This window comes from Mastigoproctus giganteus, chromosome 10, assembly GCF_048544385.1.
Source record: "Mastigoproctus giganteus isolate SK-2022 chromosome 10, ASM4854438v1, whole genome shotgun sequence".
Classification (NCBI taxonomy): domain Eukaryota; kingdom Metazoa; phylum Arthropoda; class Arachnida; order Uropygi; family Thelyphonidae; genus Mastigoproctus; species Mastigoproctus giganteus.
In genome coordinates, this window is record NC_143584.1 from 88,563,576 (window position 1) to 88,579,492 (window position 15,917).

Sequence of the window (15,917 nt, forward strand, 5' to 3'; positions counted from 1 at the left end):
GCTATCAACTCCTACAACCACAGATGGAAGTTTGTTCCAGCAATCAACCACCAGCTAGCTAAAGGCAAACTTATGCACATCTATCCTACAACTGTCTTTCCTCAATTTGAATTTATGCCCTCTCAGGATATTATTTTGAGCAAGAGGGAGAATCCCATCAGCATTGAGCATGCTCAAACCATTCAAGGCTTTATACACCTCAATCATATCACCTCGCAGGTGCCATGTCTGCAGACACTGTAATTTGCAAAACTTAAGCCTTTCTTCATAAGAGCAACCCATTGTTCCATTCACTAATCTTCTTGCCCTTCTCTGTACTCGTTCCAACAGCTCTACATCCTTCTTAAAATGAGGCCTCCAAACCTGTATATAGTACTCAAAGTGTGGCTTCACCATTGCCTTAAACAAGGGGATAATCACCTCCTGATCCCTGCTAGAAAAATTCCTGTATATCATTGACAAGACACCATGAGCTACTCTTGCAGGCCATCTGCACTGCTCAGAAAACTTCATATCTGCCTGCACAATTACCCCCAAGTCCTTTTCATTCCCTACTACTGTCAGTGTAGTACAGGGCCTGGCGCCCAATAAGCCGAACAAACAATGGGCACAATACATCACACTGCATAGACATGGCCCACACACTTTCAAGTCTCTGGCTTGACAGTGTACTGTCCTCAATACAGTGAACACACACGGAGATGGGAGAAATCCCAGGTGCCGTCTGACACGAACATACCTGTACATACCTGTCAGTGTAGTACCACACAGTTGATACATTACTCTGCGGTTACTGCTTCCCATATGCAGTACTTTACATTTGTCAATGTTAAACTTCAGTTGCCACCTCTCAGCCGATCTGCTCAACTTTTCTAGATCCTGTTGCAGCAGCATAATATATTAGTGTCCTTAACAACCCTGCCAACCTTCGTATTTTCTGCAAACATGGACGTTACGCCTGATATACCATCATCAATATCATTAATGAATACAGAAAACAACAATGGACCCAACACTGAACCCTAGGGGACTCCACTAATAACATTAGTCCATGAAGAGCAGTGTCCATTGATTGCAATTCGACTCCAATGCCACACTGCTCCAATTTGTGCAGCAATCTTCCATGTGCAACAGTATCAAAAGCCTTTCTAAGATCCAAATATATGATATCAAAATTATTCTTTGCATCCAGTTCCTTTGTGACTACATCATAGTATCCAATCAAATCGGTCAGAGAAGACTTCCCCTTAACAAACCCATGCTGTGTCCGAGCTATAACTGAAGTCTTGTCTAGATGATCCTGCAGTGCTTCTTTAACCAGTGCTTCCATTAATTTTCCTGGAACAGAAGTTAAACTAACAGGTCTGTAATTACCTGTGCCTCCCTTTGATCCTCTTTTATAGATTGGGGTCACATTTTCGCATTTCCAGTCCATAGGTACCTCCCCCAAGTCCAAGGCAGCTCTCATAATTATGGCTAAGGGTTTGCTTACTTACTCTGCTGCCTCCTTTAATATAACTTGATAGATTCCATCCACCCCAGGTACCTTTCTTATGTTTATCTTTAACAATTTCTCCTTCACTTTACTCTCAGTTATTACAAGATTATCTAGCTTACGGCCAGAGTTTAATACACCTCTGGCATTCTCCTCCCTGAATAACTCCTCATGTGTTAATGTAGTTGCAAAATATTAATTTAGTTTGTTAGCTACCTGAGCAGGATCATCAATAGTTGACCCATCGATATCAAGTGGACCAATCTGATTCATTCCTTTCCTTCTAGAGTTTACATAAGAAAAGAACTCTTTGCTGTTTTTCTTTGCATTCTTTGCCAAATATTTCTCGTAATCTGCCTTTGCCTGCTTAACCTCCTTTGTGACTTGGGTACAGATCAGCTTATATCTATCGTAGGTTTCTGTGTCACCTGTTAATTTATATGTATCCCATGCATTTTTCTTCTCTGCCACATGTCTAATTAGTTCATCTGACATACATTTAGGCCTAAACCTTGAACAATATTTCTTAATTGGTATGTAAAGCCTAGTAGCTTCCAAGATAAATTCTTTGAATGCTTCCCATTTTGAATTTTCTGTTGGAACCACCGTATAGAATTTAAATACTGTCTCAGACCACCGTAGCCACCTTTATGAAAGCAAAAACCGTTCCCTGTACCCCTGATAGTACTTACCTCTTTGAGTATATCCCACTTCAGCACACTGTGATCACTGCCACCTAGTGGTTAATTTATCTGCAGATTCTTAATGCATGAAGAATCACTACTGATAATCAGATCAAGAGTATTACTCCCTCTGGTTGCCTCCCGAACATGCTGCTGCTGTAGAATACAATTGTCCAATAAATCCACAAAAGCCTTGCTAGTGTGTGAATGACCAACCCACAAATTCCAGTCAATATCTGGGAAATTAAAATTCCACATTATAAGACACTGATTTACTGACCCACTCTATTTCTCTGCACAATTGCTCATTATACTCATCAGATTCATTAGGCCTATAACACACACCTACTGTCATTTGTCTTTTCGCAGTGTTTATGTCACACCAAATAGACTGAACATTGCATTGTCCACCAACATCAATTGGGTGCACTTCCTTAGATTTTATGTGTTTCTTAACTAACAGCATAACCCCTTTTCCCTTCCTATCCTGTCTATCCTTCCTGTACACATTGTACTCCCCAAATTACAATTCTGCACTGCTTATGTCTGTGTGACACCTCATCTCTGATATCCCAACAATATCTGCCCTTGATGTCTTGACCAGCACTTTAAGCTTATAAAATTTATTACCTATACTCCTAGCACTGGTGTGCATGCAACTATACATGCACCTGTTTCTACTCTTAGTTACCCTAACACAGCCCATGTATTTACTTGTTCCACTGTGACTCCCAGCAGTCCTGGAAATATTCATTGCCTTGCTTTCCAGGCTGCTGATCAATTGCATTTCAATAGAAATAGTGCAAGAATCACTTTCACCTCTGCCAGCAGCTACTGTTAATCTATTAGTCCGTGTATTCCCCCAAGCTAGCAGTTTTCCGACCCACCTAACTCTGCCTCGATAGCATCAGCAAATATTCTTGCACCCTTTCTATTTAAGTGTATCCCAACCCTGTAGAAGCAATCTCTACTGTTAACAAGCACAGACCAGGCTGAGAAAAATTCTACCCCTTGAGCCTTGCACAATCTCTCCAGGGCCGAATTGATCGACAAGTCTCTCATCATATATTCCCTCCTATCGTTTCTGAGCAGAATTGCAGATTTGTAGTTTGTATAAATGTCTCTCCTATTCACAAATGGGATCACAGGGAGATGTAAGCAGTTACAATCCTGTAAGCTTGACTTCTTTCCATGGCCATGCTTACAATCCTGTAAGCTTGGCCAGGGAAAATAATGGAGTCGGTGGTTATGGAAAGACATTTGAATGACATTTTTCCACATTTTAAGAAAAATGTGAAAAAATGTTATCTTAACAAAAATGGAATTATACAGAAATCACAGCATGGGTTTGTCACAGGGATATCCTGTCTGACAAATCTGATTAGCTACTGTGACACAGTAACAAAGAAACAAAATGACAAATAATAATTTTGACATCATATATTTAGATTTCAGTAAAGCTTTTGACACTATTCCACATGAAAGACTGCTTACAAATTGAAGTAGTATGACATTAAGGCTAAGTTAGTGCTGTGGATAAAGGAATGGTTGAATAGCAGAAGACAAAGAATAGCTATAAATGTGCACTGCTCTCCTTGGACTAATGTTATTAGTGGAATCCCTCAAGATTCAGTGTAGTCTCCCCTTACTGTTTGCAATATTTATTAATTACACTTTGAGTTGTTCCTGCTATGAAAGTTGTTTTTATTTTCTCTGCATTCTTTCTAATTCTCGGCATTGCCTCATTTAGGCCTGTAGCATGTGCAATACCACATGGTCTTTCACTTCGCTCAAAGCGTTTCACAATTTCATATTTTTTCTCTATCGACAGAGGCGGCCAAAATCTGATATAAAAAACAAAAATACATTTTCAGAATCTTCTCTTCATTCCTATCATGTTGCGTTCAGTTGGGGGGATTCCCCGTTCAACTGCCATTTCTTGTAAACACAAAGGCGAATCACACATAAGCGAATTCGGTTCGTGTTATATACGATATCGTTCCCCTATTTATAAATCGTGTATGATTGAATTTGTGTAGTGTAAACACGTGTTATATGAGGACTGACTGTACATTAGTACATGCATACACTATGTACGTATGTACATACAGCCTAACATTAATATCCAGACATCTACATAAATACAAATAACTTTTATTGACAGGTAAAAACTAATAATGTGTGCTGATACCTTTAGCCATTAAGACAACCTCTAGTCTCCATGGAATACTCTCTATCAATATTTGTTAATGTCCTCCAATATTTTCTATCCTTCAGCCTTAAAAGCTGCACCCAGTTCAGCTGTTTTATTTGAGCAGTCTCTCCTCATATGTGCACCCAATGAACCAATTCAACCCAGAGGTTCTCTATAGGATTCACATCAAGGCTGGCCCATCCAACTTTTTGATGCTCACGTCATCAAACCAGTCCATCTTAATGCAAGCAGTATGACAGGTGGCACTGTCCTGTTGATACAGGTATAAGCCTTCTCTGACATGCTGCCACAATATAGGTAATCATTATTGTCCAGGACATCTCTATATAAACATTGGCATTCGTGATTTTGTCCAAAACAACCCATGGTATCGGGCCAAACCATGAAAAACAGCCCCAGACCATCAAGCTGCCTCCACTAAACTTCACAGTCAGGGACATACAATCCGGCAGGTAGCTTTCTCCAGATATCTAAGCATGACCATAAAAATCTGGTAGACCAGGTACCACAATTTGCTACTCCAAAACACAGCTTTCCATTGGGTTATGGTTCAAGAACTGCAGGCCTTGCACCAGACTAGACAGTATCTGGCATTAGTTGTGATTAGTGGGGCTTGTGGATGGCTGCACAAACATGGTAACCCATACCATGCAGTGTGCTACACACTACTAGTGCTGACATCTGTACCAATCATCGGAGGATCGGTGGGCTGTTATGATGTCAACCTGCATTCCGAGTGGACCATTCTTTGCAGGGCTCTCCTGTCAAGTTCTATCAGCATCAGAGGTTTTCCAGGTTATTTCGTGGTTCAGCACCAGTCCACTTCCACTTACAGATCACATCACTAATATTGATGTCAACCTATAGATCTTCAGTGCCATTGAAATGTAACGTACTCACCGATTGCTTATGTGGCACCCTATTATCTTTACATGCTGGAAATGTACTTCATAGATCACAGCATCTTGCATTCTTAATAATATTATTGCATCCTCGAAAGCCCAAGAGCATATTTATATTTGTGTCTGACATGCAATGCTTAGGTAGGACATGACCAACTATCAACAGAGTGGCATCTGGATATTAAAGCTAAGGTACTGGATATATCAAAGCCTTAACCACAGACAGAGGAATTGGTTTGAGACTTTAAAATAATATGCCAATCTATTCAGTAGGAGAGCATGTTTCAAACCAGAATTATAAAAACACATGATAGTGATTAATTCACTTTTGCACTTATGTTGCACAAAAAAAAAAAAAAAAAAAAAAACACTAGTTAGCATTAACATTAGTAGAGACATATGATACAAGAAAGCAAGCTTATATAGCATCAGCCAAAAAAAAAATAATAATAATAAAAATAAAAAATAAAATAAAATAAACCCCTGCCCATTCACTCCAAATGTTTGTCTAGTTCTGCCTTGAACTTATTTAAGTTGCTGACCTCCACTACAACTGATGGAAGTTTGTTCCAACTATCAACCACCCGCTGGCTAAAGGCGAATTTCCACACATCTATTCTACAATTGTCTTTCCTCAATTTGAATTTATGCCTCCCCCTCAGGTGAGTAAGCTGAGCAAGAGAAAGAATCCATTAGCACTGAGCTTGCTTAATCCATTCAAGGCATTATACACCTCAATTAGATCACCTCGCAGATGACTAGTCTCCAGAAGCTGCAATTTGCAGAACTTAAGCCTTTCTTGGTAACACCAACCTTGTTTCATTCACCAATCTCGTTGCCCTTCTCTGTACTCATTCCAGCAGCTCAACATCTTTCCTAAAATGAGGCTTCCAGACCTGTATGTGGCAATGGTCAGGTGTGGCCTGACCATTGCCTTATAAGGGGATAATCACCCCCTTATCGCCACTAGCAAAATTCCTGTATACCATTGACAAGACACCATGAGCTACCCAGAAAACTTCATATCTGACTGCACAATTACCCCCAGGTCCTTTTCATTCTCCATTACCCTGAGTGTAGTATCATCCAGTTGATATGTTACTCTGGGGTTACTGCTACCCATATGCAGTACTTTACATTTGTCAAGGTTAAACTTCAGTTGCCACTTCCCAGCCCATCTGCTCAACTTTTCCAGATCCTGTTGCAGTAGCGTGCCATCATTACTGTCATTAACAACCCTGCCAACCTTCGTATCATCTGCAAACTTAGACATTAACCCTGATATACCTTCATCGATATCATTGATAAAAACTGAAAACAACAACAGGCCCAACACCAAACCGTGGGGGATCCCACTAATAACATTAGTCCATGAAGAGCAGTGTCCATTGATAACCACTCTGTCTTCCCCCACTCAACCATCCTCTTATCCATTGTAGCAACTTGCCCTTAATGCCATACTGCTCCAATTTGTACAGTAGTCTTCCATGTGCCACATTATTAAAGGCTTTCCTAAAATCCAAGTATATGATATCAAAATTATTCTTTGCATCCAGTTCCTTTGTGACCACATCATAGTATACAATCAAATTTGTCAGACAAAACTTCCCCTTAACAAACCCATGCTGTGTCTGAACTATAACTGCAGCCTTGTCTAGATGATCCTGCATCGCTTCCTTAACCAGTGACTCTATTATTTTCCCTGGAACAGAAGTTAGACTAACAGGTCTGCAATTACCTGTGTCACCCTTTGCTCCAACTTTGTGAATTAGGGACACATTTGCACACATCCAGTCCATGGGGACCTCCCCTGAGTCCAAGGAAGCTTTCATAATTAATCTAGTCCTTGGTGAGTATCTGTCACCAAAACTTCTTGCTCAATTACAGTGGGTTCCTCTTCATCACTACAAATTTCTAGTTCCATTAGGTCTGCAATGAATTTCTCTTTTTCGTACATATCCTGAAACACAATATCCACATTCACTTTGGAGTAATTTTTAAAACATGTTTCTTGTAAAAGTTTAGATGATGATGCACACACATACTCAAAAGTTTCTTCACTATTATCAGACTGTTCTCACAATTAAGAGGAAGAAGCATGCAAAGCATCAATCATTACATCATTCAAGGTGACAAATCCAGAACATTTCAAAGCAGTAAAAGATCACCTTTTGATCAGCCTCATCCTATGCTGAAAGATATAAATATAATACAAAATCTATGTGTCTGCAGCACATAGATTTTGCATTGTTTTGCTTCCAAGACACAGCAAAACTTGCTTTAATAATAAGCATTCTCTGACAGTTTCCCTTAGAGTGCTGAATTACACTTTTATCAGGTGGCCAAATGAGACCCATTACGTGACAGGTACTCAACAGTGACTGCATGTAAGCCACTAAACATAAGCACATAAACTCACTTGGCAAGAAGGGATGCAATTAACCATAAACAGCAAAATTTTTTATATTATCCCACTCACATTGTAATCTAAGTCTGATTCATTCATCGTAGATAGTTGATAACATGCAAGCCTTTAGTTTGCTCAATAAATAGTCAACAATGTCTTCAAACTCTTTAAAGCACTGAAGGAGTCTAGACTTTCCCAATCATTAAGCTTCTCTGAGGTAGAAATGTTTGCCTTAGGATGATGATAATCTGCTGTTTAGCCTCTTGTCTGTCACTACATTTCTCACTTTTAAACAAGCACTTTATAAAAAAAAAGTTATTTTGTCAGCATTGAAGATGTCATTCTGGTCATATGTCAACAAAACATTTTTTGAACAAGTCTCCTTCCATTCGTTCATAGCTTAAGTGTCAATGACTGCACTTTCATCTCACTTTTTTTTGAAGACAACCCGTGGTGAGTCTTAAATTTCTGGAACCATCCATTGTAAGACTTGAAGTTTTCTTCATCAAATGGACAAATGATTCAGCCTTAGTTTTTAAAATATTTCTACGGGAACATATTTTGCACACTTCATCAATTGCCATTCCAAGCGAACCTTCTAAGATCCAGATACTTTGCCTTTGGTGCTACTTTGGTACTCAAGGCAACAGATTTCTCTAAGCTTTCAGTCTTTTTTTCAATCTTTTAGAATCCTGAACCGTACACTCTTGTGAATGCTGACAGTTTAGAGTTGTTGACTTAGAATGCACACCATTACCTACAGCTGGTAAAATCTAAATTTTGTCTGTGTTGGGCAACACTACCTACTTTGTAGGAGCCACATTGATAAACAGTCTATACATACTGTATAATAAAATAAACTTGAGTTTAAGTTAATTCTATTAAACTAGCAAATGATTTCTTGTGGTCAGCCAGAAATCTCATCATTAGCTTCAATAATTCATCCATTCAATTTGATATGCAAATATTGTAATAAACAAGTAAAAACAAAAGTATAGGAGAGGAAAATTTTAAGTCACTACAAATAATTCATTCTTCTTTCAAGGTCATTACAACCAATGCAAAACAGCATTAGATTAATGGTAAATCAGCAGGAACCAACCACATGATTGTTGTGTGTCGGGAGAGGGTCACCATAAAGGTCTACAACTGTACATCACTTCTCACTGTTTCTGATATTCAGATGCTACAGTTAATGATTTTTTAAGCCATCAAAAAATGTTCCTAAAACTTATACTGAATAAATTTTTATTAAATGTACTACAAGTGTGAACTACCATTTACTGAATAACTATTTACAATGATTCCATAACGTGTAAAAGTTGAGTCTGGCAAGTTAACATACAACAGACCTTCCACTGCAATTAACAGCCGATTGAAACTACTTGTTGTCCATCTACTGATTCAAATACCTTTTAACTCCTTTTATTATTTATTTATTTATTTTACAAAATGAATATTCTACAAACTATCAGCAAAAACAAAAGGAATGACGTACTACCCTACCGAGTGGTATTACAGCATAAGTTACGATACGCCGCACCACTCGGCTGTGCAAGGATGAGTACATTCTCCTAACAACCATATTTTGAGTATAAAAAATGGAAACTACAAGAGGAAACTCCGCACAATAGAAGTTGGTGATTGCGAACTATCAAAAACAGAAGGTGCATACTAAAATTTACATGTTACATAACATAGTTATGACATAAGGTGGGAGGGGATAATTCCGAAAATCCCCTCAATTAATCATGCAACAATTTCCAAGACCACTGCACTGCTCTGACAATTACCAAGTTGAGGTTCTCTACCACTGTGCGAAATGCAGTACTTCACTTCAATACGTGCAAAGCCCAAAAATCAAGCTTCAGTAAACTGAATGCAGCCACAAAAATTCCTTGCATCATTGATTAGATTCAAAGTCAGATCTTTTCCACCCAGTAAGAGGAATATGGAGATAATACCAACTGTGCTACTCACAAGGGAAAATAGTGCCTCCGTAGCCAGGTGGGAAGGAGCAGCAGTGCGTAGCACACGTTTCTTGATTAGACCGGGGTTCGAGCCCGGCACCACCAAATACGGAGAATGCAGAAAGGTCAGGAAATGACCACCGCATATCCCGGAGCAATATGGCGTTAGTTGCTAATGCTCCTAAAAAAAAAAACCATCAACAACAAGGGCAAATAATGCAGGAGTTGAAGGGCATAGCAATTTACTAGTTTAAAACCGAAGATAATCTTAGAGGCTATTTCCAACTACCAAACACCTGTATTCGCATAAAGTCACGAGTATTTTGCATCTACATTCACACATGAGGAGTTATTAAGGGAGGAAAATGCCGGAAGTTTATCAAACTCTAACAGGACGCTTAACAATTTTGTAATAAATGAGAGCAAAGTGGAGGAGAAATTGTTGAAGTTAAACATAAGAAAGGCACCTGGGATGGATGGGATCTATCCAGTTATATTAAAGGAGGCAGCAAGGAAAGAAAGGAAATCCTTAGCCATAATTATGACAGCATCCTTGGACACAGGGGAAGTCCCCACAGAATGGAGATGTGCAAATGTATCCCCCAATTCACAAAGGGGGATCTAAGGGTGACACAAGTAATTACAGACCAGTTAGTTTAACTTCCTTTCAAAGGAAAATAATGGCATCACTGGTTAAATATGCATTGCAGGATCATCTAGACAAGACTGCAGTAACAGTTCAGACACAGCATGGGTTTGTTAAGGGAAAGTCTTATCTGACAAATTTGACTGGATACTATGATGTGGTTACAAAGGAACTGGATGCAAAAAATAATTTCGATATCGTATACAGGTACTGGACCATTTATCCGGCTTCCAGAAAACTGGCTAGTTTCAAATCTGGCAGACTTTTTTTTGACAATGTGCAGGTGCGGAAAATAGCAAGCGTGAATTATAGCAATCAATCACGCATCAGTTTCAGTATGACAGCTGCTGTGTACACCTGCTCCTCTACATTTATGTGATTATTTGTCCCAATTTATTATAATTTTCATTTAATACCATGTCTAAAAGGAAACATTTTGTGCTCAGTATATCGAAGAAAGTAGAATTACTTATGAGACTCAATAAAGGCGCTTCAGTGCAGCACTTGAGTGAGGAGTACAGTGTTGGTACATCTACTATCTATGATATCAAGAAACAGAAGGAACAGGTACTTAAATTCTACAGTGACAGTGATGTGCCTAAATTAATGGACAAGCGAAAAACTTTATACCAGTCGAAGAGTGTAGACGTGGACAGAGTGTTGCTTGAATGGATTAGGCAGCGTCGGAGTGAAAAGTTTCCACTTGATCATTCTATTATAATGGCCCAAGCTAAACTTTTTCATGAGGAATTTCATTTGGGTGGTTCAACAGATTTAAACAAAGGCACAGCATTCGCAAGCTGAAGGTTTGTGGAGAAAAGGGTTCTGCAGACCACGATGCTGCAGAGGTGTATTTAGATGAATTTGCCAAGTTGGTTTCTTATGAGACTGTCAGCTGAACAGGTGTACAATGCAGATGAAACTTTATTCTGGCGTTACATACCAAAGAAATCATATGTAACACCAGATGAGTCAGCACCAGCAGGGTATAAGAATTCCAAGGACTTACGATTCTTTCCAACACAGCCAGCACCCACAAGTGCAAATTACTCACTGTTGGGAAAAGTCAGACTCCTAGGGCATTTGAGGGAGTCAGGGAGTTTCCTGTGATTTATAAGGCAAATAAGCGAGCTTGATTACAACACACATTTTCACCGATTTCTAAAGAACTTTTTCTAAAGAACTTTGTGCCTGACGCCAGGGCTCACTGTAAATCTGTGGGACTACCTGATGACTGCAAAATTATTTTAGTGCTTGATAATTGTTCTGCACACCCTCCTGCTGAAGTTCTAGTCAAGGACAATGTATGTGCTGTTTACTTGCATCCCAATTGTACTTCATTAATTCAGCCTTTAGACCAAGGCATTCTTCGCACATTCAAGTGCAGGTACAGGGATGTATTTCTGTGGAAAATGCTAGACACTTGCAACAAAGGTACAGGAATAAAAGAATTTCAGAAAGCATTTAATGTTAAAGACGCACTTTGGAGTACAGCAAAGTCCTGGAACAATGTAGCCAAGGATACTTTGATAAACAGCTGGCATAAACTGTGGCCATCTAACTTATTTCTTGATGGTGATGATGAACCTGATTTTTGTGGTTTTTGTATGTCTGGTGAGGAAAAAATAGTGAAGAATTTATTGGAATATGCAAAAGGCTTGTCATGTGATGTAGCCAAGTCACTTGATGAAGGGGCTATACAATAGTGTATAAACATTGATGGTGATGCTCCAGTTGTGTGTGTGCTCCAACTCACTGATAGTGAAATTGTAGATATTAGTATTAGTAATGGCCACATGGTGCAAGAAAGCCTATAGATTATGCTGCACCAGCCAAAAAAAAAAACAGTATTTATTACCAAATATGGTAATGAATACTGATAAGAACAAATCAGATGAGAGTGATGATGACGAGGGTGATGACAGTGCACTGAAAGAAGCAGAGAAAGTGTCTATAGATAGGTGCATCAGACTGACTGAGGAACTGATTCGGGGAATGGAGCAAAAGAGCTTCATCAGTGAGCAGCACATAATGTGGATGTATAAAATACAAGAGGTTTTCATTAAAGAAAAACCAAAATAAAAGAAACAACAGAATCTGCAGGACATAATTCCAAAGATCAACCAGAAACTTTCAAGTGACGTTCAGCCTGAGCCTCAACCTACAACCTCCAATACCTGTGCTTCTTCTCTTCCTGTACCTGTCACCCCAGATGTTGAATTGTCTTCAAATAAGGATTAGTGCACTAATATTGATTAAACAGGCCCTGCTTCAGAAGTGTATTAATTTGTATCTGTTAAATACAATTTTTTCTTTACTTTTCATTGTTCATTTTATATTTTAAGTATATATTAAGCCTTGATGCAGAAAACCAGAAAATGCAGGTCACCTCCGGTCAAAAGCTTGCCAGATAAATGGTCCAGTACCTGTACTTGGATTTCAGGAAAGCTTTTGACACTGTTGCATATGAAAGACTACTGTACAAATTGAAGCAGTATGGTATTAAGGGTAAGTTACTACAATGGATAAACGGGTGGTTGAGTGGGAGAAGACAGAGAATGGTAATCAATGGATGCTGCTCTTCGTGGACTAATGTTATTAGTGGAGTCAAGCAAGGTTTGGTTTTGGGCCCACTGTTGTTTTGTATATTTATCAATGATATTTATGAAGGTATATCAGGATCAATGTCAAAGTTTAATGATGACAGAATGGTTAACAGGGTTGTTAATGGCAGTGTGCTACTTCAAGAGGAACAAAAAAAATTGGGGAGATGGGCTGAGAAATGGCAACTGAAGTTTAACATTGACAAATGAAAAGTACGGCATATGGGTAGAAATAACCCCAGGGACGGGTGCGTATGGGCTTGGAACATCCAGGGTCCTCAGCTGGATATCACAATTCTTCGGTTTCTTGGTGATTCCTTTCTACTTCTCTCTCTCTCAGGGTAACCGAAAATTTTTTTTGGCTGGTTCAGCATAAGCCTCAGGCTTCCTTGCACCATATGGCTAATAATAATAATAATAAATAATAATAACTCCAAACAAAAACAACAACTGTGTGGTACTACACATAGGGTGGTAGACAATGAAAAAGATCTGGGAGTAATTGCGCAGTCAGATATGAAGTTTTCTGAGCAATTCAGACAGGCTGCAAGAGCAGGTCATGGGGTATTGTCAATGATATACAGTCGATTCCGGTTATTTGGGACACATCGGGACTAGTGCATTTTGGCCCGATTAAGCGGCTGCCCCAATTATCCGAAGTTTCACGTAAATAGTTAAAACTACAATTTACCTCCCCCCCCCTTTACAATTAGTTCACTGTACAATCAAATCACATTACGACGAACTCACCACAGTAAAGTACCGTTCATTATACGATGTGTAGTAAGCGCCGGTCATTGTGATCACGTTTGTGAATTGAATTTTAATTCTATTAAACAGCGATTCTAATTAGCGAAAATAGGAGGAATATTATCCACAGGTTATAAAAGTAAAGATATATTAAGCACAGATTTCCTCTTTATTACTTTACCAATTAAAAAATTGATGATACGTGATAATCGGAATAATTAATACGTACTGTAATATGTACATACTAACTAGTTGACATTTCTGTTCACTGACATTTGTGGGTGGGGGTTAAAATTTAAAACAGTAAAAAGATAAGCAATCAATAACAAAGAACACCGCACACACAAATTGCAAGTAACACAACACGCGCAAGTGAGAACGGAGTAACAAATTACGAAGCTTTAAAAATAGGAATGAAGAGAAGATTCTGAAAATTATTTTTTTTATATGATTGAAGATTCCATGGAAGTGTAAACACATTTTACCATAATAACTCACAGAATTCCAGCTGTCGGTATTACCGCAAATTCAGTAATATCGAGTTTACTATCCGTTTATGATAGATTGCACTAACACAAAAGCCCAATAAACAGGTGACTGCTAATTGTTTTTATTGTTTTATGGTTGTGACCTCCAGAAATCCAACCGAACTACGTGGTACGGTCGGAGACAATCGTAGGGTAATCTCCAGTGCTGAGGTCTCCTGCCCCGATTAAACGGCATTTTGTCCCAATTAAGCGAAGTAAACCCTGGCTATTTTCTCGATTGGTTTTTGTTTTTTAAGATTTGCCCCAAATAAACGGCTGCCCCGATTAACCGGTGGCCCAAATAACCGGAATCCACTGTATAGGAATTTTGCTAGTAAGGCAAAGGAGGTAATTATCCCCTTGTATAAGGCAATGGTCAGACGACACCTTGAGTACTGTGTACAGGTCTGGAGGCCTCATTTTAGGACGGATGTAGAGTTACTTGGGCACGTACAGAGAAGGGCAACAAGATTGGTGAGGGGAATGAAGGGGTTCTCTTATGAAGAAAGGCTTAAGTTCTGAAAACTGCTGTGGCTAGAGACCAGGCACCTGCGAGGTGACCTGAGAGGTGACCTGATTGAGGCGTATAAAGCCTTGAGTGGGTTGAGCATGTTGAATTTTTTTTTTTTTTTTTTTGGGGCTGATGCTACATAAGCTTAAAAGCTTGCTTTCTTGCATCACATTCGTCCGTTACTACTACTACTAAAACAGCAGGAACAATCTGAACCACATGGTGATGTTTTTATTTGTTGAATGCACAGTAAAATAAGCTCCTAAAATTACATAAAACCTCATTCCATTTATTTTACACAACTTTAGAGACACTTAATGCACCGTACCTGAAGAAAAGCCATTTTTCTAAGAGGACAAAATATTTAATATATAAAATTAAAAACAAACGACGACCAACTATACACAAACCAACATTATTGAATGCTCAAATCGCCTCCCATAAACGAACAACGACCACCTAGTGGATGAAACAGAATACAACAAATAATAAATGAACCACGGTATTTAGATGAAGGGCTCTAAAATGAATCGTTTCTTTAGCAAGCGACTTTTACAGACATCATTAGCTATCAGGGTCAGAGGCGGATTTAACGGCGCGCACACCGGGCGCGCGCCCTGGGCCCGACTTCTGAAGGGCCCATGCAAAACCCCAACAAATTTGTTGAACATATTAGTTCAACTAATAGTTGAACTAGTCTGCGCTGGTAGCACAGTGGTATCGTCACCGTCCTCCCCACACCGGGTGGAAAAGGCCTGGGTTCGAATCCCGTCGTTGACGCGAGGAACTTTAATGGGCTTTTTTCACTCCGTGGCTGAGTTAGTTGTTCTCAGACGTAGATAGCAAGGTCTTTCTCCCCAGTAACTGGGGTTTTTTCGTCCAGCAAAACAGGCAAATCAACCATAGAACATAGGCAATTTACAGACACAAATACGGGTTAATGTATTTAATTACGGGTAACCCTAAAATAATAATAATTTTTAATTAATAGTTGAACTAATATGTTCAACTATTAGTTCAAAACTTTGTGCTTATTATTATGCTATTATTAATTATATTATACATATATTATATTCAAATTTTATTGGAAATAAAACATTAATAGTACATAATATTTTTTATTTATTTAAAAAAATGGTTAACATGTATTTTTATTTTCCCCGTCTCTCTCTTTTTTTTAAGGGGCCCAATATTTTCTTCTGCACCTG

General features: G+C 38.8%; 1 protein-coding gene across 1 annotated transcript in view; it reads right to left on the minus strand.

Moving 5' to 3' along the window:
• Positions 1–15,135, minus strand: part of LOC150079140 (vacuolar protein sorting-associated protein 11 homolog) — a 697,977-nt gene extending 682,842 nt beyond the window's left edge. Inside the window, exon 1 of the mRNA XM_090382204.1 lies at positions 15,038–15,135. Within this exon, the coding sequence (XP_090238330.1) occupies positions 15,038–15,052 (15 nt within the window). The 5' untranslated portion in view covers positions 15,053–15,135. The remainder of the gene's footprint in view (positions 1–15,037) is intronic.
• Positions 15,136–15,917: the final 782 nt, after the last annotated feature.